The sequence below is a fragment of the Agelaius tricolor genome, unplaced genomic scaffold (assembly GCF_023055355.1).
Source record: "Agelaius tricolor isolate 1412-34295 unplaced genomic scaffold, bAgeTri1.0.p SCAF_12, whole genome shotgun sequence".
Lineage (NCBI taxonomy): Eukaryota > Metazoa > Chordata > Aves > Passeriformes > Icteridae > Agelaius > Agelaius tricolor.
In genome coordinates, this window is record NW_027269272.1 from 5,281,097 (window position 1) to 5,306,626 (window position 25,530).

General features: G+C 56.1%; 2 protein-coding genes across 10 annotated transcripts; one reads left to right on the forward strand and one right to left on the reverse strand.

The window, feature by feature from the left end:
• Positions 1-4,420: 4,420 nt before the first annotated feature.
• On the forward strand, positions 4,421-20,160 carry TSPEAR (thrombospondin type laminin G domain and EAR repeats). Of its 9 annotated transcripts, none has more exons than XM_071437267.1 (12): positions 4,421-4,913; positions 8,137-8,357; positions 8,431-8,669; positions 9,544-9,685; positions 10,079-10,235; positions 10,904-11,035; positions 13,520-13,752; positions 14,997-15,183; positions 17,520-17,749; positions 17,826-18,013; positions 18,555-18,656; positions 18,895-20,160. In XM_071437267.1, the coding sequence occupies exons 1-12, from the start codon at positions 4,820-4,822 to the stop codon at positions 19,046-19,048; spliced, it is 2,079 nt and encodes a 692-aa protein (XP_071293368.1). In that variant the 5' UTR covers positions 4,421-4,819; the 3' UTR covers positions 19,049-20,160. The 9 variants fall into 9 exon arrangements, with proteins under 9 accessions (XP_071293368.1, XP_071293369.1, XP_071293371.1 ...); XM_071437268.1 differs by having other exon boundaries at positions 9,595-9,685; positions 18,895-19,642; XM_071437270.1 differs by having other exon boundaries at positions 8,137-8,336; positions 8,407-8,669; positions 9,595-9,685; positions 18,895-19,642.
• A 936-nt stretch (positions 20,161-21,096) lies between these two features.
• Positions 21,097-24,859, reverse strand: LRRC3 (leucine rich repeat containing 3). Its single transcript, XM_071437271.1, has 2 exons — positions 24,660-24,859; positions 21,097-22,879 (listed from the first exon to the last, which is right to left on the reverse strand). Exon 2 carries the CDS (start codon positions 22,758-22,760, stop codon positions 22,005-22,007), a length of 756 nt encoding a protein of 251 aa, XP_071293372.1. The 5' UTR covers positions 22,761-22,879; positions 24,660-24,859; the 3' UTR covers positions 21,097-22,004.
• Positions 24,860-25,530: the final 671 nt, after the last annotated feature.

The window sequence follows — 25,530 nt, forward strand, 5'->3', positions numbered from 1 at the left end:
CCATGGGATCATTTCAGCACTGTGCTTCCTGTTTGCTATCCCTGCCAGCCCTCAGTGGGCCCGAGCACGTGGGGAAAATCCCTGGGTTTCCTTGCTGTGGCTGCCTGTGCTGCTGACAGCCATCTGCCTGCTGAGAGCTGGTGCTGTGGTCACTGCCCAGATCAAAGGGCTGCAAGCAGAGGCGGGGGAGGGCTTCCCCCTGCACTGCCAAGGGAGATTCCCATGCCAGAGCCAGCCCTGGGGCTCAGGTGTTACTCCAAGGCAGCCTACAGAGAGAGATCACAGCATCAGGATCCCTGAGTGGTTTGTGTTGGGAGAGATATTAAAGCTCATCTCTCTCCAATCCACCTTCCACCAGCCCAGGTTGCTCCAATCCCCATCCAGCCTGGCCTTGAGCATTTTCAGGGATGGAGAGCCCACAACATCTCTGGGCAGCAGTCAGCACAGAGCACTTGGTGTGGGGTTTGTTTGGCCAAGCTGGCAGCTCCCCACTCACACACTCCCCTGGGAGTGCATGCTCAGCCTGGTGAGCTGCTGATCCTGATGCAGGGAGGAAAGCTCAGGTGTTTCCAAAACCCAGTGCTCTGCACAACCCCAGGTGTTGGGACAAGAGTCATTGCTGAAGGAGATTAAAGCACAGGCAGTGAGCAAGGAACATGAGTGTTGCCTCCTTCCCCTTGGCCTCTGAACTCTGTTTATTCCCTTTGTGGAGAGATCTCAGCTGAGCTCCAAGCCAAGCAGAATTTTCCCACTGCAGGTGGAGCAGAGGGTCCAGGCAGAGCTCCTGGGTCTCTTGCACCACCACCCAGTGAGCTGTAAGCCCCTGTCCTGCTCTTTTGCCTCTGAGATGTACAGAAAATACCCAGAGCACTGTTCCCACAGTTGGTGTGCTCATGTTTGCCTGGGTTGGATGCTGTCCATCCAAAGTGGTGAGTCTGGGGATCCTGTGGCTGTGGGGAGGTGGCTCAGCCTCTTCAACAAGTTTGGGCACACTGGGGGAAGGTGACAAAAATTAAAACAACCACATCAACAAGGGACAGGCAGTAGTGAAGAGCTGTTGGTCACATGCAGGGCGAAATGAGGGGAGATGCAGCTGTGGGGGCTGCACAGACCCATCTGAAATAGCTCCAGTGTGGAAGCATGGTCTCAAAGCGTGGTCTCATAGCATGGTCTCAAAGCCTGTCTTCCCTTGTACTGGTGAAAGTTAAGTGTCTGCTTTCTGGAGCCCTTTCAGAGCCTGCCAGCTCAGCTGCCATGTGTCCTCCAAATGCAGGGCAGGATGCTCAGCTTCCTCCTGGCTGCCTGGACAGGCACATGGGCTGCAACCCATGGCCAAAGCAGGCTGGGGGCTCCCAGCTCCTTCCTTCCCTGGGGCTGGCAGTGGGTGTGGGGCCAGGGAGGGCTCTGGGACACGATGCTGGTGGCTGGCAGGGATTGCTCCCGAAGGCAGCTCCATGCTGGGAAGCTGGCAGCAGGACTTGCTGTGTTGGGGCGGCTTTGTGCTTTTTTTTTTTTGGTGGTTTTCCTAAAAACGGTGCCTTTTGCAATCCTCCCAGTCTTTCACAAAACTTTTCCTGGCAGAACCTCTCCAAAACTTCTGGGAATTCAGCTTTTGAAAGGCGTTGGGGTTAAAGACGTTTGCGCTTCTGTACAACGCTGACAGGTTCCCTGGGGTGGGGATCTCTCGCCGGAACTGCTTATGGTGCTGGGTTGGACTCAGGGAGCTCAAGTTGCTCCAGGGAAGATTTTCAGCCTGGGAGAAAGGGCAGAGGTGACAAGGGAGGAGCCTTGGAAGTGGCTGAGGATGGAGGCCTCATCCCACCATGCTGGGGAAGGTGTTCCTGTTGTTGAACCCAGTGTGGTTTGGGGAACTGCGATCTGGGATGTCACCCTGAGAACAATTCCCCCCATCCCATTCATAGCTGATCCCAAAGGGCTGATGTCCACCGTGCTGCTCACACAGGTGAGACCAGCTCCACGTGCTCATCACTGACCTCCAGCTCTCTCCCCCTGCATGTGAGTGTGGCAGGCTCTGATGATGCAGACAGCAGAGCAGACAAAAGTTGGGGACACCATGGGGTGGGCATTTGTCCATCAGTTACTTATGGGGTCCCTCAAAGCTTTGCCCTTGCTGATGCCTGCGCTGCGTTTCAGGGAAAAATACTTGACAGACTTAGAGAGGTCTTTTCCAACCTAAAGGATCCTCTGATTATATACAGATGTCAGGAATAAAGACTGAAATGAATAAGGCATGAAGCCCTGAAACACGGCTTTGTGTCTGCAAATAATAAGGAATGAGTTACAGCCTTGGACGAGCAGGAACGTTCCCCCGTGTGCAGGGTCCGGCCGGCCCCTGGCGTCGGCGAGGTGCCCTCCTCACTCTGTCCCCTGCAGGAAAGCTCTGCTTGCTTTGATGGCTTTCTCAACCTTTCCTAACCCAGGGAGGGCCAAACCTTTCTGGTGAAAATCCAAGGATCATTTTGTTCTGCGGAGCCACCACATGGTTTTATTTATGCCCCATGAGAATTAGGCAAACGTCTCGCTGTTTGTCTCTTTTATTTCATCCCCTCGTGCTTGTTTCTGCACACAGGAATGTGTGCCTGTGTGCTTAGGAGCTATTTTGCAGACCACTTCCTACTGTCCTGGGGACACGGAGCAGGTCCTGGACCCAATGTGACAGAGGGGAGCGATGTGTCCCTGTCCTTACTTCACATCACAACTCCAGCAAAGCTCCAGGCCCTGGCCAAGCCACTCCACCTCTCCTGCCACGCCAGCATCCCAGCCCAGGGAGGGGGAAAACCCTTCAGGACCTTCAATGTCCCTGTCCTCACCTGGAGACTGTTCATTAACGTGGGCAGCCTGAGCCCACCACGTCCTCTGTGCTCATCACTGGGGGGCTTCAGTCCCTCCACCTCTTGCCTGGAAATCCACAGGTCTCCCTGTGTCTCACAGCATGTCCTTGGCTCTGAGGATGTCCCCACTGACTGGGTTTTTTGGCCAAGAAAGCACTGAAAGGTAGCTGCATCCCCTTTGGAAAACCAATGGACTCAGAATCTCTGCCAGGACTTTCCCTCCCTCCCTCCCTGGACCCTTGCAGAGCCTCAGCAGGAGCCTTCCCCAAATCCTTCCCTTGCTCAGGGCAGTTCTGCCAGCTCCCAAAGCCACGCTTAACTTGACACATGTGTGCAGCCCTGGGAACTGTGGTGGCTCTGATTCTTGTTTGTGATGCCTTCCCCAGCTCCAACCTGACAGCAGCCTTCCCTCCAGTGCACACCTCTCTGCCAGACATGCTTGGAACACCAAATCCATCCTGGAGATGGCCTGGGGTTCCAGTGGGGTGACTGCTCCCAGTCCCAGCCCTGGTGGGTGCTCTCAGGGCTGTGAGGAGTATCAGGAGGGACTGTGCCTGTCAGGGGAGATGGGATGGTTTGTCCTCCTGCATGCCTTGTGTTCACCTCCAGCAGCTGCCATTCAGGGCCCCCAGCTGCCATTTGGAACTCCCAGGTGCCATTTGGAACTCCCAGGAGCCATTCAGGACCCCCACCTACCTTTTGGGACCCCCAGGTTTGATTATGTCTGTGCCACTGGACACCATCCCTAGCATGAGGATGAGGATGAGGAGACAGCAGTGTTTTGTCTCTTGCAGAGAGGTTAAGCTCTGTTTAAGCACAATCCTGGTAGAACCCAAATTTGGGGGATGGCCCAAGGGAGGCTGTTAGGAGGGGGGAGCTCCAGGCAGCCCTGCTAGGGCTGTTGGACAGACACACAGCCATCTCCAGCTCTGAGACAGAGGCACCAACATTCTTGTGCTTCATGGGGCTCAGCACAGCTCCTGTTGGGCTGTGGGACCGAGGTGTGGGCATGGTGCTGCACTCCTTGGGCTGCACTCTCAGCCCCAGCACTTTGGGGTGAGGACAGACTGACAGCAAACAGGGCTGTGGGTCCGGCTCTGGCTCTTCCTCGCTGACAAAACCCCCAGTTTGCGACACAGTTTTTGGCGTTTGGTCCTCGCCAAAAATCCGCTTCCCATTCCAGCGCTCGCCTCGCAGGGAGGCTGTGGGGACGAGGGGGTGGGAGCCTGATTCAATTGTTTGGGGAATGGTGGAGCCCAGCAGAGCTCACTGTGTGCAGGGAGCTTTCCCACTGCTGGTGCTTCCCTTGCAGCAGCAGAACCTGGAGGGTTTCTCAGTCGGTGGCACTTTGGTGGCAGGGCTGGGTCTGGTGGCTGGCCCTTGGGAGGGAGCCTTGCCTGGGGGATGTGCATCACCTGCCTGGGACTATTCTGAGGGAAAAATACACGGTTTTGGGGATCTGGCCACAGCGGAGTGGTCCAGAGGGTCTCTCATCCAATCCAAGCTGAAAACCAATGCATTTTAGGGGCGGGAGGGTTCCCACCCGGTTCTCTCCAGGCAGGGGTGAATCTCTCACCTACTCCCACGTGAGCCCAGAAAAATGAATCACCAAAAATTAAAGGAAGCAAAGAAAGCAAGCAAAAAAAAAAAAAAAAAGATTAAAAAATCCCTCCCCAAAGCCGCCTTCCAGAGGGTTGGGCAAAAGATAAAAGCTCTCGGAGGAGCCGGGACTCCTCCTCTCCCACCACCGACCTCTCATTTAAATGTCTGTGTGCAGGCTGCAGCCGGCACTGCCTCTGCGGCCGTGCCCCGGGGGCGATGCCCGGGCAGGGCACGGGCACAGAGCGGGGCTGCAGCCGCCGGGGCTGACCCGGGGGTCCCGCATGCCGGAGCCCCCGGGGCGCTGAGCCGGGCCGGGAGCGGGCACGGGGGGTCCCGGTGCATGGACCCCCCTCGGGCGGGCCCCGATGTCGGCGCCACTGCTGCTCTGGGTGGTTCTGCTGCGCTGGGCCAGCGGCGGGGGCTTCATCCGGGCGGGCAGGACCTGGCAGCACTGCACAGGTAGGGGCCGAGCGCGGGGGATGCTGCAGCGGGGCCAGGTGCGCTCACCTGCCGGGACCGGGCTGCTCCCAGCGCTGGGCTGCTCCCCACGCTGCCGGGACAAGGCCCAGGAGGTGAGCTCTGAATTGGGGGGCAAAGCCCAGGAGGTGAGCTCTAATTTGGGGGGCAAAGCCCAGAAGGTGAGCTCTGATTTGGGGGGCAAAGCCCAGAAGGTGAGCTCTGTTTTGGGGGGCAAAGCCCAGGAGGTGAGCTCTGATTTGGGGGCAAAGCCCAGAGGGTGTACTTTAATTTGTGGGGCAAAGCCCAGGAGGTGAGCTCTGTTTTGGGGGCAAAGCCCAGGAGGTGAGCTCTGATTTGGAGGCAAAGCCCAGAAGGTGTGCTCTGTTTTGGGGGGCAAAGCCCAGGAGGTGAGCTCTGTTTTGGGGGGCAAAGCCAGAAGATGTGCTCTGTTTTGGGTCAGCCTCTCCTGGCAGCCCAGCCCTGGTGTTTGGGTGCTCAGTGATGCCTCAGGGCTGCATGCCAGCACCATGGATGGTGGCAGGGTGTGGGGTCATTGCCGTGCCTGCAGCCCCGGCAGGGCCACCAGGGGAGCCCCCAGCCCTCTGGGAGCTGCGGGCAGAGCTGTGCCTGTCCCTGCTGCACAGGGCTGGTCCCGGGTTCTGCTGGAGGCACAGGGCAGGGGAAGGACTGGAAAAAGCCATGAAGTCGCCCTGGAAAGTCCCTCCTGCCCGGACTCCTCTGTGCTCTGACAGGCACAATCCCCACCCTCCCGGCAGCCCAAGTTCCCGTCCCGCCGTCCCCGGTGCCATTCCCGAGCCCAGGAGGGTCCCGGTGCCCCGGCTCTGCCATCCCCTCCCCACCCCTGTGCTCTGCAGGCAGCGAAGCCTGAGCTCCGTTTTTGGGGCTGCTGAGGGCTTGTCCCAGTTTGATGGCAATTGTGTTTGCTTTTTGTTCCAGCCCAGGTGATGTGAGAAGAAAAACAGGGAGGGATTGGAGAGTTTCAGCCTCCTCCCTGAGGGGTTCCAGTCTCTCTGGGAATGTCCCTGCTGTCCCCAAGCAGCCTTGGCTGGGGGGCTCCTGGGGGTGCTGAGGCCCCAGCATCATCCTGGGGACCCCAGCACGAGGCCCCCTGGCCCCCCCTGTGCTGCCCAAGCTGGGCTGGAGCACCCCAGCTGCCCTGCCAGCCCTAGCAGTGATGGATGTGGGAGGCACACCTTTGGATTTAGGGATTTGGGTTTGGTTTCAGGACTTGGCCCCTTCCTGGCCCACAACTGAGCTCTCCCCCAGCTCATCCTCAGCATCTCAGGGGCAACTGGGGGCTCCTAAACCCCTCTGCAAATCCAAGCCTGAGCTCAGCTTGTACTTTTTGCTGGGAAAAACAGGAACTGGCCATTGCCTGAGAGATGCATTTCTGAAATAAGCTGTTCCAGTTAAACCCCCCCCACCAGGGCTTTGCTTTAGGAACAGCTTAAACCAGCAGTGGGGTGGGCAGGGGGCACACAGAGCTGCCAGGGTGGGGAGGACCTCACCCATGTCCCTGCTCTGGTCTGGATGGAGCCACATGAGCAGATTCCTCCTGGCTCTGCCCACCTGGAACAAGGCTGGTGCTGGCCAGGCATGTCTGGAGGAAGCACTTCCCTTCTGCAGCTGGTTTGGATTGAGACACACAGCCCAGCCTTGCTTGCAGCTCCCTCCTTCCCAGCCCTCCTGCTGTGCCCCAGCAGCCCGGATTTATTTGTACAAATTGGAGCTAAAAGCCAGGTCTCAGCGGGGAGGGACCGAATCAGGGCTGGTTAGTGCAGCCAAGAGCTGCTTCATCTCTCGGGCACCATCTCCCTCCTCTGCCAGAAAAGCATTCCAAAATAAAACCAGGAGGGTCCAAGGCCAGGAGAAGTCCCCAGAGCTGCTCCAGCCCTTCCTATGCCACGACGCTGGACCTGGCATTGTTCCATGGGGTGGCTCTTTCTGGTGCTGCTGTGCTGTGTGCTCTCACCGGGGCGATGCCCTGGGGCTGGGCACGGCGTTCTCTTCTCAGGGGAGAGGGTAATTATTTCTAATGAGTGGTTTTGGTGCCTGCTGGGAGAGTGCGTGTGTGCAATGAGGGCTGGGCTGGGAGAGCCCGAGCGGCACCGGAGGGGTGGAGCTGTCCCCACTGCCCTGAGAGCAGCTCTGTGGCAGCCTTGGAAGCAGCTGAGGATGGAGGCCTCATCCCACCGTGCTGGGGAAGGTGCTCCAGTTGTGGAACCCAGTGTGGTTTGGGCAACTGCGACCTGGGGATGTCACCCTGAGAACAATTCCCCCCAATCCCCTTCAGAACTGATCCCAAAGGGATCACAGCACATCCCTGCCTGCTGGGGCCGGGGGATCCCGAGGGAGGGCCTGGCTGGCAGGTCCCAGCTCCAGTGTCAGCACTCAGAGCTGCCTCAGTGAACGGTTCTGCACTGCCGCTGTTCCCCTGTGGCGATGGCGATGCCGGCCTTGTGTCTGAAGGGCAAATCTCTCCTCTGGCCCTGGAGCAGGGGCTCGGGGCAGACCCCAGGGAAGGGCTGAAGGACTGGCATGCTCCTGCAGCACACCAGCCCATCCTGCTGCTCTGCCAGAGCCGGGTACCCCATCCTGACACCGGCTGGGGGCTATTTACAGACACGAACGAGGCGGGGCTGCTATGGACAGTGCTTCGAGATGTTTATTTTCCAGCATCAGTCTCATTACATGGTTATGACAATGGGAAGATGCCAGCAGCTCACAATCTAGGCATCAGGCCAAAAAACTTAATGTTACAACTTACTTTATAAGCTTCTTGACCAATTACACAAAGCAAAAGCACATTGGCAGTAGTTCTATCAATCACTATAAGCACTCGTGCCTTTGGTTAAAACAATGCTTGCTTATTTCCAATACAATACCTGCTTGTAAGCCTCAACGCACAGAGCTCCATTATTAAGTTTTAACCTTCTTAATATCTTGCTAGATAAACTTTCTGCAGCTTAGAAAGCTATTGAGACAAGCATTAATACACAAGCTATTCTTCTATTTGCCTTTGCTTTTTCCACAGTTTAAATACTTTTTCTGCTGACCTATCTCATGGCTGTTGCTTTAGCTCTGCTCACAGCTCTGCTGCTATCCAAAGCCTGCCTTTTGCAGCTTTCCCCAAACCTTCTAATTTTATAAATTCCCGCACATCCCACCTGGGGCTAACCCCCCGGGCTGTCTCTCGGCACAGACCTGCGCCCTCTGGACGTGCTGTCGGAGGCGGTGCCGGCCGGGGGGCTGGCCCGGGGCATGCGGGTCCTGCAGGCGCAGGGGCTGCGAGGATTGCAGCTCTCGGCATCGCGGCCCCGAGCGCTGGCCTTCCCCGCCTCGAGGCTCTTCATCCACTGCGACCGCTTCCCCGAGGAGTTCTCCATCATCGTCACCCTGCGGGCGCTCCGCCGCGCCGCCCAGGTGAGCGCGGGCACGGCTGGGCACGGCTCGGCTCGGCTCGGCCCCGCAGGTGCCAGCCCGTGCCCTCCCGCAGAGGAACGAGTACATCTTCACGCTGATGGGGGAGGAGAGCCCCGGCGTGCTGGTGGGGCTGCGCTACGCCCCCGACAAGCTGCACTTCCTCTTCTGGAGCCAGGAGCGCGCCGGGGGATGGCAGAGCCGCGTCACCTTCCCCAACGTGTCCCTGTCCGACAGCCGCTGGCACACGCTCGTCCTGGCTGTGTCCGGACAGTCCTTCTCCCTGACGGTGGATTGCAGCGTCCCCAAGGATGTGTAGGTTGGGGAAGCGCTGGGGGGCTCGGCAGGGCGGGCAGGGTGATGTTCTTCCACTGTGGGGGTACCAGTTGTGGGTTTTTGTGGGTCCCAGTTGTGGGTTTTTGTGGATTGAAGACTTGAGACAGTAATTCGTGTTCACACTCAGGTGTTTATTGTTTCTGATCAGTAAAACACTCACTACTGTGAGTTGGGCAGCTTCTCGTTAGAAGGCACAAAATGGTCAACAATCTCTTGTTCCAAGGTCTTTTAAGACTAAACTATCCAATGAAGAACCCCAAGGATGTGTAGGTTGGGGGGCTCGGCAGGGCGAGCAGGGTGATGTTCTTCCATTGTGAAGGTCCCAGTTGTGGGTTTTTCTGGGTCTGGATTGAAGACTTGAGACAGTAATTTGTGTTCACACTCAGGTGTTTATTGTTTCTGATCAGTAAAACAGTCTCACTACTGTGAGTTGGGCAGCTTCTCGTTAGAAGGCACAAAATGGCCAACAATCTCTTGTTCCAAGGTCTTTTAAGACTAAACTATCCAATTAAGACCCCCAAGGATGTGTAGGTTGGGGCAGCACTGGGGGGCTCAGTGGGGTGGGCAGGGTGATGTTGTTGCACTCTGGGAGTACCAGTCATTGGTTTTTCTGGGTCTGGATTGAAGACTTGAGACAGTAATTCGTGTTCAGACTCAGGTTTATTATTATTTTTTTATTATTTATTATCAGTAAAACAGTCTCATTACTGTGAGTTGGGCAGCTTTTCATTAGAAGGCACAAAATGGTCAACAATCTCTTGTTCCAAGGTCTTTTAAGGCTAAACTATCCAATTAAGAACTGACACCTAGATTATTTTCCCATTTAACCCACATCTCCTCTGGCCACCAATAGATGCTTTGAAACTGTCCCTTTCTGTGAGACATCTCCTCTGCCCGTCCCCAGGGTGGTGGAGACCCCATTTCCAGCCTCGCTGTCCGTGAGGAGAGCCAGCTTCTACCTGGGCAACAGGAGGAGGAGGAAAGGCCTGTTCACGGTAGGTGCCCCTGCTGTGGGCTGCCCCAGGGTGCCCAGGGGCTCAGGGCTGCTCCTGGCTGCTCTGGGGTGACCCACAGTCAGTCCCCTGTGCTGGCAGGGCTTGGGCCATGGCACAGGAGGCAGAGTCCCTCCTGTGGGTCCCTCCCATGTGAGGGCACTGCAGGGCAGCTGCTCCAAGCCCCGTGCCAATGCTCCCCTTACTCCAGCTGTTAGATTGCCCCAGCTGTGCATCTGGGATCTGACAGATGTGCACGAATCCCGTGGGCACTTGTGCATGCCAGCAGGGAGGGCAGCAGGAGGCAGGCAGGAAGTCCAAGGCATGGATTGCCTGCAGGTCCCATCCTGTGATCTGTGGCACTTGGTCTCCATCCCTCTGCTCCCACCTTCCCAGGGCTTGCTGAGACAGCTTGTCCTGCTGCCAGGAGCTGATGCCACCCCCCGGATGTGCCATGGCTTGAACTTCAAAGTAGCAACGCTCTCTGTCCCCAGTGTCCTCCAGGATGTGCCTGCAAAGGCAGTGAGCAACGAGGTGCTCAAATACCCCTACGGTCAGTGCCCCATGGCAGGCTCTGCTGCCTCCTCCACCTCTGGCAGGAAGGGGCTGGGAATGAAGCAGGAGCAGAGGGCAGGAGGGTGTTCCTGCTCCCAGCATTCTCAGTGTGTGTGTGTGTGTTGGGATCACTGTCCAAAATCTCCCTGAACAGGCAAGGTGGCCCTGCCTGGCTCCCTGGACTCGGGTCAGTGGCCCTACACAGATTCTCCCAGTCTGTGGCTTCCCAGATCTGTGCTGGGATTCCATTTTCCCCCATGCCCATCATCAGGATGAGAGCAGGATGTTTATCCCTCCTGCCTCTGTGCTCCTGCACTGTGTGCACTGAGAGGCTCCTGCCTGGCTCCTCTCCTGTAGGGGGATAGAACATAAGCAAATAAAGGTAGTATAGAAAATAATCTTACCCCCTAAAGAGTTGCAGCTGGGTTAATTATTAGAGATTAGGAGCAGGCCTGATGTTAACAGGCCACAACTGTAGCCAACAAGAAGAGTGTTATAAAAGAGTGGATTGGTGGGGTGAGGGGGGAATTGGAGTCACTTGGCTGCTGTGAGGATGAGGAAGAGGCAGTGCCCAGAGGAGCTGCCTGCAAGAAACATCAAGCAGGTACAAAAAACTCTAGCAATATGGAACCCTTGCAATACAATGACAACACTCTCCGTGCCCAGAGACTGACATGAAGGTGACCCTGGGGGCCCGGCCCCGCTGCTCCAAGCAGGAGAAGGCTCAGTTCTGGTTCAACGCCTCCCAGCGAGGGCTCTACCTCTGCAACGGCAGCACCTGGCTCTCCATGCTGGAAGGTACCAGGGGAGGCTCTGGGGAAGGGAAGGAGACCCTTGCAGCAGAGCAGGAGCTGAGCTTTGCTATTGTAAATCAAAGGTGTCTCTGACAAAGGGGAGAGAGAATGATGCATCTGACTCCATCATCAGAAGGCCAAAGAATTACTTTATTATACTATACTATGTGTATTTAATCTAAACTGAATCTGCCATGCACTCACTCTTGCTCAGAGCTGCACAGAACTGCACTCATCTCTGATTCTCCCATAACAGTCTGACACACACACACACACCTGGCCCTGATAGGCCAAGGGAACAAAACATCCTCACTTTGGGTAAACAATTTCCATGTCACATTCTACTTTAGCACAACACAGGCACAGCAAGTGATAAGAATTGTGTTTTCCTTCTTCTCTGCTTGTCTCACAGCTTCTCTCTGTTCAGAGGGCATGTGAATACCACAGTTTGCCCTCCAGACCCCTTTGGGATGGGAATCAGCAGCAGTGAGGGGCTGGGCTGTGCCCCGTCTCTGCTCTGCTTGGCCAGGCTTGGCTTTGCTTTGCTCTCAGTGCCCATGAGGCTTCCAGAGCACCCCTGGATTCAAGTGCCTCTGTCCTTCTCCATGTTATCTCTCCCTCCTGGGAATTTTCTGGGCTGGATGAGCTCCTGACCTGTCTGAGCAGGACAGCTTACCCCATGGAGAGCCATGCTCAGGGTGTTGGGGTGCTGCCCCAGTGCTGAAGCATTTGTGGGGTGGGTAAGGGGAAACAAAGAGACCCTAAAGCTGCCAGAAATGCTGGGGGTGATTGGGAGGGTGGCAGACACAGGTCTCAATGTCATCTGGGCTCTGGTAAGGAAATCGATGGGAGTACCAAGGTGGGAAAGGCAACCAGAGCCTGGCATGGACGGGTGTTCTTCAATAGTGACATGGATTTCATCCACTGGCACTCTCACTCACTCCAGGCTGTCTTCCCAGGGTCCCTGGAGAGGACATGGAGGATGGGATAAGTCCCTAACTGAGCTGTCCTTCCCTTCCCTCCTCTCCCAGCATATTTCTTCTGCTGATACCCACAGGGTGGGTTTGGATGAGCCATTGGTTCCCCACAGCAGTGATGGGACCCCCTTTCCTTCCCTACCTCTGGAGGCCATCAGGATTGGCACAGTTTCCCTCTTTCCCCAAGGAGAGCTCATGGTGGGGTCTTACTGACCTGTGCCCCTTGGTGCCACCAGCACTGCCCCTTGCAGTCCCCATCTGTCTGCTATCAGGGCCACTCTGGAGGTTTCTGCTCCAATTTCTGACATGAATTCTGTCTTAGCCTCCCCTAACCTCTCCTGCTGTCATCTCCTCCTTGTTCTCTAGAGGATAAATACATCAAAGTGATCAAAATCTGTGGCATGTGGTTCTTCCCTGCTCCCAGGGACACAGCTCTGCTCTCTGCTGGAGAACAGGGCTGGATGTGCTGCAGTCAGCCTCTTCCCACCCCTGGGTTTGGCCCTTCACCCCCAGTGGCACCAGGACCTTCATGTGCCCCACAGAGCTCTGCACAGCAGCAGGTGCCACTGAGCCAGGGTCACCACATTTCTCTTCACAGGGAAAAGCAAGGCACAATTCTGGCCAGGAATATTTCTGGGTTTCACATCCTCTGAGCCTCAGAGGAAGAAAAAACAATTCTCATCTCATTTACTGCCCCTGTGTTGCTCACAAGTGGAATGCATTGTGGAAGATTGTTTACCTGAAGGGAATTGGTAATTAATTGGATTCTGGTGTGGGTGTTTTGATTCACTGACCAATTGAATCCAGGTGTGTTTGTTGGGACTGTGGGCTGACAGTCACCAGATTCTGTGTGATGGTGTCACAGGGGTCCCAGGACAGGGGAAGAGATGAGAATCTTGACTCCATGTTTCAGAAGGCTGATTTATTATTTTATTATATATATTATATTAAAACTATACTAAAAGAATAGAAGAAAGGATTTCATCAGAAGCCTTGACAGGAAAAGGAAATGGAATGATAATAAAATCTTGTGACTGACCAGAGAGTCTGAGACAGCTGGGCTGTGATTGGCCATTAATTAGAAACAACCACAGGAGACCAATCCCAGATGCACCTGTTGCATTCCACAGCAGCAGATAATTATTGTTTTTTCTTTTCCTCTGAGGCCTCTCAGCTTCTCAGGAGAAAAAATCCTGGCAAAGGGATTTTGCAGAAAACATCATGGCTACAATTCTGGGCAGTTGAGTGCTTGGCAGCTGCAGTTTAGACGTAATGTAATATAGTATAGAATAATACAGTATAATAAAGTAATTAATTAGCCTTCTGATATCAATGGAGTAATACAGTATAATAAAGTAATTAATTAGCCTTCTGATATCAATGGAGTCCTCCTCACCATTCCTCTCATTTGTTGGGGGCAAAAATACCCACGCTAAGCCCCCCTCATGGGGCTCCTCTCCAGCTCAAACCCACCTGGTTCTAACCTCATCCCTCTCTTTGTGTGCTCCCAGTCCAACCCAGGCTGGACTACGTGGAGGAGCACCAGAAGCTGGTGACCAACTCGGAGACCATGGGCATTGAGGTGTTCACCATCCCCAGGCTGGGGCTGTTTGCAGCCACGGCCAACCGGCTGACACCCCCCGGCTCAGCCATCTACAGGTGGACTGACGGCAAGTTTGTGCACTACCAGAACATCCCCACACACCAGGCACAGTCCTGGAAGTATTTCACCATTGGGAAGAAGGTGAGGCTGCCAGGAAGGTGCTCCCATGTTTCAGTATAAAGTATAAACTGAAAGTATAAAGTATAAACTGAAGGTATAAACTGCAGCTGCCCAACACTGGGTTCTCCTAAGCCTGGAGTCTTGGGTGTGGTTTAGGGAATATAGGTTTAGGGAATATAGGTCTCTGCATCTCAGAGATCTTTCTGCCTGTGGTCTTAAAGAGCCATCAGGGCCTGCAGTTCCCTCTTGAGACCCACTGAGTCCAACCTGTTGCATTTTTAAATTCTCTTGCTTTTAAATTATTCCAGGCATTCAGAGCTACCTCTCCTCCCCTGGGCAATCTGCCCCGGGGCTTGAGCAGAGGATTTGCCTGGTTTCTCTCCCTGGGAAACTACTTAGCACTTTGGGGGAGCCCAGGAAAGCCATCAGCTGAGAGCCAGCTCTGTGCAGGGCTCCCAGGGAAGCTGGGATTGTTCCCCCTTTGCTGTGACCCATTCTGGCTTTGTCCCCAGGGTTTTCTCTTCCCACTGAAGCTGTTTCTGGAGATGCTCCAAAGGGGCTCCCTGGACTGGTGCTTGCAGAGAGAGCAGAGCTGGGGATTCACCTTTTGTGGGGGGACAGCCCAGCACAGCCCCATCCTTGGGGGTGGCTGAACAAAGCCCTGGTCCTGTACAGGCCAGGAGGCAGCAGACACCCCCACTGACTCTTTCCTCTTTGTGGCCCAAACTGGGGCATAATCTCTGCATAATCTCCTTCCTTCTGAAGGACACTGGGCTGGCACACCATGACAGAGCTTGGGTGTGCTCCCTGCCTTGCACTTGGCCGTCTCTGCTGGGTTTCTTGGTCTGGAAGATGTTTTGTCTCAGGGGATTGTTATCATTATTGTCATTGTTATTATTATCACACCTGCCTTTTTTTGTTCTGAACCACCTTTGCCTTCAGGGGGGTTTGTCAGCTGAACCTCCCTCCTTCCCCAGTGCATTTCATGTCCAAGCTTCCCATTCCTGGGGCTGGAGGGTGTGAGTGCAGACAGTTCAGCTGTCCCACTCCTTGTCTAGGAGCTGCTGGCTGCCAGTTGTGCCCCTGCCATGCACAAAGACCCCCACAGGCCACTGGGTCCCTGTCCCCACTTTGTGTTGCTTGGGGACAGCTCAAGGACCATCTCATCCCTCACCAGCCACCTCCATCCCACCTCCCCCTGCATTTCCTTGCCCATGCTGCTTTGAGAGGAGAAACCCAAGCCATCCTGGCTTTTCCTTTTCCAGATCTTCCTGGCAGTGGCGAATTTTGAGCAGAACGAGAGGGGCCAGGAGTTCTCAGTGATTTTCAAGTGGAGCCGCAGGAAGGCGAAGTTCCTGGCGTACCAGAGGATCAGCACGCACAGCGCCCGCGACTGGGAGGCCTTTGTCATCCAGGGAGAGGCTTTCCTGGCTGTGGTCAACCACAGAGAAGGTAGCCAGCCCTCAGTGCTCCCTGCAGGGGGGTGTCTGGTGTGGGAGCCAAAATGAGGGGTGTGGGACTCTTCAAAATGCAGTTTATTCCGTCCAAAATGCAGTTTATTCCGTCCAAGACATTACAGCAGCCCAGGGTTGTGGGTGACAGAGCTGTGCCCACAGCTGTCAGCTCCAGCTGCAGGCAGGCCTGGAGACCCTTTGGTTTAGGTTACAATGCATTATAGACTTTTCTTTTGGTTACAATGCATTCTATACTTTTCTTTGCTTAGCATCTTCATACAGTAGAACCAATCTATACCTTAACTGTTACCTACAGCCTATCATAACTCCTGTAATTACCATATTTATGTTACTGTTCTCCAATCACTAAAAGTTAGTACATTACAGTTTAAGCTAGAAGTTGTTTTCAGTTTTCTTGCAGTGGAAAATTCTGAGACCTTTTTTCTACTTGCAGCATTTGCTGCCTTGTTTGCCTGTGCTGTCTTTCTGCTTGGTAAAATCATCTTCTTGTTTGAGGTGGGTTTATCCTTTGCTCTAAGTCATAAAAACCCCTTCTAACTAACACACCCTTTGCCTCCTTGGTTATTCAGCAAAACTGGCTCAGCAATTCTTTTCTTCTATATCAAAACTTGCTTTCATTTCTATTCTTTCTTCAGACTCCCCATTCAAAAATCTTTCTGCTAAGCACACATATCTGTGAGACTTTCTTGTCAAACTTTCATCCTTCCCAACAGCCTGGGGGCCTGGCAGTGCCCTGCTCAGAGGAGGCTCCCCGTGCATGCCCAGGAGGGCAGGGGAGGTGAGCACTCAGCCTGGGGTCCCCCAGGACACCCAATGCCTTGGGAGGAGAGAAAAGCTCTTGAGCAGGTGGCTGACACAGTCACCCTCAGGGGTTCTGGCTGCAAGGGACAAGGAAAGAGTGGGGATGGGGTCTGTGCTGAATCTTTCTGCTTATTTTCATTTTTGTCCCCAATTCTGTGTAACCTGGTAGTGCCACAGGTTGAGCCTTTGGTCAAGCCAGATCCTCAGCCCTGTGAGCATGCAGGAAACTGAGTGAGAGCCAGCTGACCTCCCTCCCTGGCTACCCTGCAGCCATGATCCAGCCTCCTTCCCCTCCCCAGGAGTTGTTCTGGGCTGGGATGTGCAGCCCTGGCTGACAGCACAGCCCTGGCTCTGTGGATGCTCCCAGCTGGGTTCAGGTGATGGCCACTGGCTCCTTCCCTGCCACCAGGGCTGGCTCAGGGGGCATCACTGCCTCTGGCACCAGGCTCAGAGCTGGTTGCTGGGCTGGAAAGTCCCTGTGTCACCTGCTGGACTCCATCAGGGCCAGGTGGCTGAGACCCTCCCTTGTGGCAGCCATGCACACCACACAGGGCTTGAGACCATCATGGCCAAGCCAAGCTGGGGATGTTTCCCTTAGAGGGGGCTGGGGGTTCAGTCCCTGAGGAGCTGCCACTCATCCATGTGGCCATTCCCACTCTTCCTGCTGCCCTTCTTTGCCCAAGTCCCTGTTGCAATGAGGATTTTGGGTCCCACACAGGCGTGAGGTGGAGATGCTTGAGCAGAGCCCAGGAGCTGGATGGAGCTTTAGGGCAGGGGGGAGCCCCCAGTGTCAGGATGCTGGGGCTGCAGGCACACAGTTTGTGGTGATTGGGAGTGGGTCTGAGCCTCTGGGCACAGCTGTGAGCAGCAGGTGAGCAGCACTGACAGCAATGAGCCATGGAGTGCCCAGGGGCACTGACCAACACCAAAGGGAGCAGAGGGCACACAGGTGCAGTGCATCAACAGCAGGGGATAAAAGGCTGGGCTCAAGAGCAAGGAGGGCAGATGCTTGCAGCCTTCTGATGAGGTAAGGTGTTAACTCTGTTTGGGTTGAAGCTTTCTGAAACTGTGTGGTGATGCTCTGTGTATGGTGGCCATCTCAACTGCGACATGTGCTGTGGTGTAGGGATGCATCCTGTGGGACAGCCAGCAGAGCTTTCCACCCTGGGCTGCTGGCAGGGAGCCTCTGGAGTGCTGCTTGAGTGGGGACAAAGCCCCTGCCTGTCCCTCCTCTGCCAGGGCTGCCTCAAAGCTGCTGCTGCCACTGTGCCCGTGGGCCAGGCTGTTGGTGTGCTCCATGGGATGGAGGCTCTGGGTAGGGATGGAGGGGTCTTTAGGTAGGAATGGAGGCTGTAGGATCTCTTGGGCTGCTTCCTGGGGAGCAGCAGGTCACTTGCAAACAGCCCCTTGACCTGCTGCTAAATGTTAACGTAGCTGAGCCTGTTTTGGGGTCTTGTTTCCTACACAAAGCAGGAATTGCTCTCCCTCATGGTGCCCATCTGTCTCCCCCAGGGAACAACCACAACATAGACAGTGTGATATACAGGTGGAACCCCAGGACAGGGCTGTTTGAAACTAACCAGACCATTCCTACCTCTGGAGCCTACGACTGGGAGTTCTTCACCATTGGGCCATATTCCTTCCTGGCTGTAGCCAACACATTCAATGGCACGTCCACTAGGATCTACTCACACATCTACATCTGGCTCAGGGGCTCCTTCCAGCTCTTCCAGTCTATCCTGGTAAGGCTTGGCCCCTGCTCCTCTGTGTTTACACAGGGCAGCCACATCCAGCTCCTCATGGCCTCCTTCCCCACAGACATTTGGTGCAGCTGACTGGGAGGTTTTCCACATTGGGGACAGAGTGTTCCTGGCTGTTGCCAACAGCCACAGCTATGACAGTGGGATGCCAGCACCCTCCAACTTCTATGCCATCAACTCCTCCATCTATGAGCTGAACATCACGGCCCAGATGTTTGTTAAATTCCAGGACCTTCTCACCTACAGGTACCTGTGCACGGATTCAGGGTGCTCCTTGGTCTGTGCCCTTCCCCTGAGCACCCCAAAGGTCTCACAGAATCCCAGAATGGTTTGGGTGGGAAGTGACCTTAAAGCCCTCCCAGTTCCACCCCTGCCATGGGCAGGGACACCTTCCACTGTCCCAGGCTGCTCCAAGCCCTGTCCAGCCTGGCCTTGGGCACTGCCAGGGATCCAGGGGCAGCCACAGCTGCTCTGGGCACCCTGTGCCAGGGCCTCTCCTCTTTCAGTTTCAATCTGCACTTGCTTGTCTCCTGGAGGGCTCCTGCAGGCTTCACACTCCCAGCGACTGGGACTGGTGGGGAGGGTGGTGGGTGATGGCTCCTTGGCACCAAATCCCAGTGGGGACTGGGAGAAGGGCCTAGATTTGGGAATGAGGGTGGATTTCTTTCAGGAACAGCCTTGGGGGGGAAGAGCAGGGTTTTCTGTGTGTCCTCAGGGTGTCAGAGACTGGGATGGGCTGGCCACATGGGGATCACCTCACCTGTCCCTCTGCTCATTCCCTCCCCAGTGCCCTGGACTGGGAGTTCTTCTCGGTGGGAGACGACTCTTTCCTGGTGGTGGCCAACTCCTTTGATGGCTTCACCTTCTCTGTCAACAGCATCATCTACAGGTACTGCACAGGGCGGGCTGGGGGCTGCTCCCAGCAGGGACACCCGGGGCACACCCTGCTGCACCTGCCCGGGGAGGGTGGGCAGGATTATTCCCTGCTTTCAGGCAGGCATGGAATCTCTGGTGAGGGACATCCCACCCTGAGCCACAGCAGGGAGCTGGGAGCTGGCATCCCCATGGCACCTGCCCTTCCCAGGTGCCCTCCCTGCCCCCGGGAGCTGACTGCCCTCCCTGTGCAGGTGGCAAGGCTACGAAGGCTTCGTGGCCGCCCACCAGCTCCCCACGGTGGGCTGCAGAGACTGGGAGGCGTTCCACACCGCCGAGGGCTCCTTCCTGCTCTACTCCAGCGCCAAGGAGCCGCTCTCCAAGGTGCTCAAGCTGAAAACCACCTGAGGCAGCTGAGACACGCCCAGCCCATCGGTGCAGATGGACACGGAGCCCGGGAATGGCTGCAGCATCAGAGCATCAGCCGGGCAGGGGCTGCTGCAGGAAGGGAGGAGGAGGAGGAGGGGAGAGCTCCAGGCTCCCTGCAGCCTTGTCCAGGGGCTGTTTCTCCTGGGAAAGCTCTGCCACCACGCTCCAGAGCCATGTCCTAGCCAAGGTTGCTGGAGCCTGGGCACATCCCCTGGCTTAGCCAGGACCGTGGTGCTTGGCAATTTCAGTGCCCAGGAGGGACCCAGAGCCTGCACAAAGGCAGGGAAGGAAGAGGCAGAGCAGAGCAGGAGCTGCTGGGATGGGTGCATGGCACAGGGGAGTAAACACGTGAGAAATTGGGGGGAAAAGTGTGTCCAGGCTTGGCTCTGTCTGCCTGGGGCTGTGATGTTCCTGAGGACCATCTGGTTTGGCATTGCAGCCATTCTTCATGTCACCTGTGTGCCACAGAGCCTGCCCACCCTCCCTCTGTGGGTTGGGTGTCCCTCAACAAGTGTTGTGTGTGTTGTACAGAGCTGTGGGTGTGCTCCAGGGCCACTGCTGGTCCCTGCACCTTTGCCTGGGGTTAGGGACCCCTGAGAAAACCTGCTTTGCATTTGGACCCATCCAGCTGCATGGGAGTGGGGAAAACCCAAACCCACTTCAGGTGAAACTGTGGCCTCTTTTCTTTTCCTCACCTTTGCTGGGGGGGGACTCTTTTGCTTAACCAGAGCTCTAATAAACTGTGTGCACCCAGCCTCTCTCCCACATGGGTAACCCAGCTGCTCTGCACCCCTTCACCCAGCAAATCACCCCTGAATGGCCATGGCCAGCGAGGATGAGGTGGCCCTGAGCTCAGGAGTGTGCTGGGCTGGGGGTGCCCCTCTGTTCCCCCCACCCAGCCCCACTGAGTGTCCCAGAGCACCTCTCAGCCTTCCCCAGAGCTGAGCACTGGGAGCACTCAGGAGGTGCCAGCCCCATCAAGAAGGGCTGGGGGGTCACAGCCTGAGCCTGTGCAGGGTCCTGAGCTGCAGGGTGAGCCTCTGCATCCCTCCCTCCTCTCCCTGCTCAGTGCAGCTGGCTCTGCCAGGAAGGACCATTTCTCCCTTGTGAGAAAAGGGAGAATTTGATTTGCTTCCATCACTGAGCTCTGAGCAACAACTCTAATCCAGCCCTGAGAAGGGCAAGATAAGGCAAGACCAGATGTATTTGAGCAGCTGGTCCCTGCTTGAGACTCGGCTGAGGGTGGGAGGGGATGGCACCTAATGGGAATTGTGCTGGTACATTGAATTTAGGCTGGTCTGCTTTGGGACAGATTGGATTAAGATAAGCCCCCCAAGCACCACGAGCACCATGAGCTCCACCATCTCCCAGCACAGCACAAACCCTGAGGGCTTTTCCCTAAGTGCAGGCCTTTATTGAGGAGACAAAGGTTTTGGATTTCCCTGGTGCTGAGGGCCTTGGGGAGCCTGTCCTGCCCTTGGCAAGGCTGATGCCTCGCTGCAGCCAGGATGGGGTCACCCCTGTGCACCCCTGCAGGGACCTCCTGGCCCCACAACGCATCTCTCCCATCACAAGGGTGTGCCTGGGGCTGCATTCCCTGCGAGCCAGCTCTGGTAGGGAAAAAGGCTCTGGCTGGGGCTGTCTGTCCCCAGAGGCTGCTCACCACGGACAGACCCACGTGGGGTGTCCCATGTCACCTGCTCACACTCAGTCCAGCCTTGCTGGGGAGGGAGGATTGGGGCACTGGTCTGGAGAAAGCACTGGGGAATCCTGCTGAGAAGCTTTGATGCCCATCAGGTGGTGATGAGCTCTCTGTGGAGATGCTGGAGGCTGGTACCCAGCGCTCACTACAGGGTGGTGCTGGTGTGTCAGAACCCAGGAAATTCCTCTGGCTGCCCTGGAGGGTTTGAGCCCCTGCCCAGGGGCCCCAGAGGCCTTGGCACAGAGCCCAAGACCCCTGTGCCTTTGATTTATCCCTTGGAAAAAACAATTACCAACCTTATATGAAGAATTACAAGCCACAAAAGTTTAAGTACAATGATAGTGAATTTATCACAGGGTGAAAAAATAGATTTTTGGGGTTTTAAGAATAGGGATTCAGGGGGCAAGATGGAGGAATCTGGGCATGTCCAGCCTTTCTCCTTCTTCTTCTTGGCCTCCATCTTCTGCTGTGATGTTGGCACTTTGGGACTGGTTTAGAGTAGAAGCTCACTGTCTAACATAGGTGATAGGTATTGGGAAGTAATTGTAAATATTGTAGACGTAGTTTTTAGTATAAAAAGATAACACCAAGGTGGGCAGAGTGCCTCTGACTGTCCTGCTGAGTGGACCTTGGCTGGACAGGAGAAAAACTTTTATAGATAAGAAACAATAAACAACCTTGAGACTGAGAAATGAAGAGCTCTGACTCCTTCAAGTGCCAAGCTGGGAAAAGAGACTTTCCTGTCACAGACATCTTTTATGGAAAATCCTTTCCTTAGGATTTTTCCTCCTGAGAAGCTGAGAGGCCTCAGGAACAAAATGTAACCAATGGTTATCTGCTGCTGTGGAATGCAACAGGTGCATCTGGGATTGGTCTCATGTGGTTGTTTCTAATTAATGGCCAATCACAGTCAGCTGGCTTGGACAGAGAGTCTGAGCCACAAACCTTTGTTACCATTCCCTCTTTTTCTATTCTTAGCCAGCCTTCTGATGAAATCCTTTCTTCTATTCTTTTAGTATAGTTTTAATATAAAATATATAATAAAATAATAAATCAACCCTTCTGAAACATGGAGTCAGATCCTCGTCTCTTCCCTCATCCTCAGACCCCTGTGGACACCATCACACTTTCTAACCTATTTTGGGGTCACTCTGACCCCCTAAAGACTCCGAGACTGGTGCTCTCTGCTGAGGGCTCCCTGTGGCTAAGCCTGGAGCTGGCACCCAGCCCTCCCTACAGGGCGGTGCTGGAGCTCTCGGCCCGGCCCCGGGTGCCCGGCAGTGCCCGCGGGTGCTCCCGGTGGCCGCGGGAGCGCTCCCGGTTGTGGCGCACGTAGCAGATGACATAGGCGGCGAGCATGGCGAACCAGCCGAACATGGTGAGCAGCATGGCCACGTCCGTGCTCCTCCGTGGCACGCTGCAGAAGTTGGCTCCGCTGTCCAGCGCCTGGAGCAGGGGCTTGCCCACGTACTCGTGGCGCGGGGCCGTGTGGCAGGTGATGCCCCGCACGGAGTCGGGGTCCAGCCGCGCCTCCCCGAGCACCTCCTGCAGGGCGCACCCGCAGTGCCAGGGGTTGTTGGCCAGCCGCAGCTTGGCCCTGAGAGCCAGCAGCGCCTCCTTGGGAATGCTGCGGATGCGGTTCCCGGAGAGGTCCAGGCTCCTCAGCCCGGCTGCCACCCCTCTGAAAGCCGCCCTGTCGATGTGCTCGATGGCGTTCCCGGACAGGTCGATTTCCCGCAGGTGGGACAGGTGCCTGAAGGCGTTGCTGGGGATCCTGGTGATGCTGTTGGCATCCAGCTTGAGGAGCACCGCGTCCCTGGGGATGTCCTTGGGGATCTCCTGCAGGTGCTGGGAGCTGCAGAGCACAGCCTTGGCCCCGGCCCGCTCCGTGCACCGGCAGCTGCGGGGGCAGGAGCTGCCCCAGGGGATGCAGAGCAGGAGGCAGAAGAAAGCCTGGGCCACGCTGGTGGTGATGGTGGTGAGGGTCATCCTGCAGGCAGGCAGCTGAGCACGGGCCCTGGCAGCTTCCCCGGGCGTGGCAGCAGCTCCTGGGCACCAGGAGGGTCCCTGGGCGTCCCTGCAAGGCCTCTGCCATGGCTGGAGGGAAGCTGTGGGTGGAGGGGATGTGATGGCACAGACACGTTTTATGAAAAGCCTTTCCTTAGGATTTTTTCTCCTGAGAAGCTGAGAGGCCTCAGGAACAAAATGTAACCAATGGTTATCTGCTGCTGTGGAATGCAACAGGTGCATCTGGGATTGGGCTCATGTGGTTGTTTCTAATTAATGGCCAATCACAGTCAGCTGTTTGGGCTGTCTCGGCCAGTCACAAGCCTTTGTTATCATTCTTTTGCTATTCTTAGCCAGCCTTCTGATGAAATCCTTTCTTCTATTCTTTTAGTATAGTTTTAATATAATATATATCATAAAATAACAAATCAAGCCTTCTGAAACATGGAGTCACCATTCTCATCTCTTCCCTCATCCTAAGACCCCTGTGAACACCATCACAATGTGACACAGCATTATTGCCTGGAACAGAGGTCATGGCTCATGTGTGATGTGCCTGGCAAGGGGGTGAGAGGCTGGGCTCATGAAACTGGAGTGACACTGGCTGTCTTTCCCAGGACAGCTTAATTTGGATTAATTAGGAATAGAAACCCCAGCTGCCCTACCCCTGTCTCTGCAGAGAGCACCCAGGTGGACAAAGGGAGCTGCAGGATGGGGAGTGGAGATGGGCTGGGAGCCTCTGCCCCATCCTGCTGCCAGTTTCCAGGGGGGATGCATTGGTTTGCTGCTGGAGAGCAGCAGCAGTAAATACCTATCTCACCAACCCTGGGTGTTTAAAAAAAATTATGAGTCAGACTCCAAGAATCATCAGAGTGATTTAATCACCCCCAGGGTTTTAAATAACAAAATGTGGAGCTCTTTTGCTTTCCCTTCCCTTCCCTTCTGGTCTGCGAGCTGGTACAAGCCATGTTTGCACGAGTTTCACCAAAGAAGTGTTTGGAGGTGAGTTTGTGTTTTTAAAGTAAACAAAGAGTGTGGTTTGACAGCCTGACTCTGGGGCTGGGAGGGGAAGGGAGGAGCCACTGCCTGGCACAGTAAAAGGGGTGATGCAGGAGCCCCAAAGGGCACCCCAGTGCTGCCAGTGGCAAGGCAGGAGGTGGAGCAGGTGGGGCACCTTTCCTCTGCCTGTAGTGCTGCTCATGTCCCTGCTGCTGCCTTGGCCAGCCTGGCAGAAGAGATCCTCACTGAGGGCAGGTCTGGGAGGCCAAGGGAACATTTCTCACAGGAATTAAATGTCCCATGTGATGTCATTATGGACACCAAGTTGTCCCTCTGGCACCAGAATCCTTCTGCTAATGGCACTCCCCTGGCAACAGCAGCATCCCTCAGGTGTGCCCAGGGTACCACAGGGGGATGCTCACACCTGAGGGATGCTCACACCTGAGGGATGCTCACACCTGAGGGATGCTCATACCTGAGATGTGCTTACCTGAGGGATGCTCACACTTGAGATGTGCTCACACCTGAAGGATGCTCATACCCGAGGTGTGCTCATACTCGAGGGATGCTGTCTGCAGCTTTGCCCTCAGCCCTGCCCACAGCAGTGGATTCTGCCCGGGGATATGAAGTTGGGCTTCCCGGGAATCCCTCCGGCCCTGCAAAATGCCCCTGGCTCTGGCAGCTCTCACAGCTCCGTCTCTCCGGGGGAACAAGGACGCGTTATGCCGGTTCCCACCGCATGCAAGGGCTCCGGGGGCTCTCAGGAGCCGCAGCCTCCCCGGACCGGGGCTGTCGGGGGAGATGCTCCGGCCCGCCCCGCTGCCGGGGACCCGGGGCTCCTCCGCGCAGCACCGCCGACCCCGGAGCCCGGCGGTCTCTTACCGGCTCGGCAGGGCAGCTCTGCTTCGCTCCGGTTGTTGGTTCGGTGCCGGTGTCGGTGCCGCTTCGGTTCGGTTCCGTTCAGCCGCGGTCCCGGCCGGTCTCACCTGTTGCAGCGGCCGCTCCCCGGGCCGGGCGGCCCCGCCGCGGCGGCACCGGGCGGTGATGGGGACGGGGGCGGGGATGGGGGCGGGCATGGGGATGGGGATGGAGATAGGGGCGGGGATGGGGATGGGGATAGGGGCGGGGATGGGGATGGGGATGGAGATAGGGGCGGGGATGGGGATGGGGGCGGTGCGGAGATGGGGATAGGGATGGGGGCAGTGCGGGGATGGGGCTGGGGGCAGTGCGGGAGCGGAGCGGCGGGAGCAGCGTGGTGGGACAGCCGGGGGCTGCGGGAGAGTGGCCGCGCCGAGCCCAGTGCGCACAAATTGAGTGCTGCTAATGAGATTCCCGCAGGTTTTGGAGGCTGCGGTCCGGGCTGCCAGTCTAGAAGCTTCATCAGCTGCTGTAAGGAGCGATTGTCCCTCCCCGGCCGGGCCCCGGCCTGGAGGTGCCAGGAAAGCAGGAGCAGACATCAGTCCAGGAGCAGGAGGAGAAGGTGCCCTGCCAGCACAGCTCCCACACCAGCTTTGAACGGGGCCAGTCCTCTCGAGCAGCCTGGGCTGCTGCAAGCTGTTCCTGCCCATGGCTGGGGGCTTGAAGTGAAATCATCACTGAAATCCTGTCCAGCCCAAACCCTTCTGTGATTCAGCCATCCCTGGGGGTGAGTCTGCAGGCAAAGTGAGTTTGTACAGCAAGATTGGGGTGGGAATTTGGCTTATCCCTGAGGTGTGCTCCAAGCATGGCCCCCAGGAGCAGCCCCTGGTTAAAC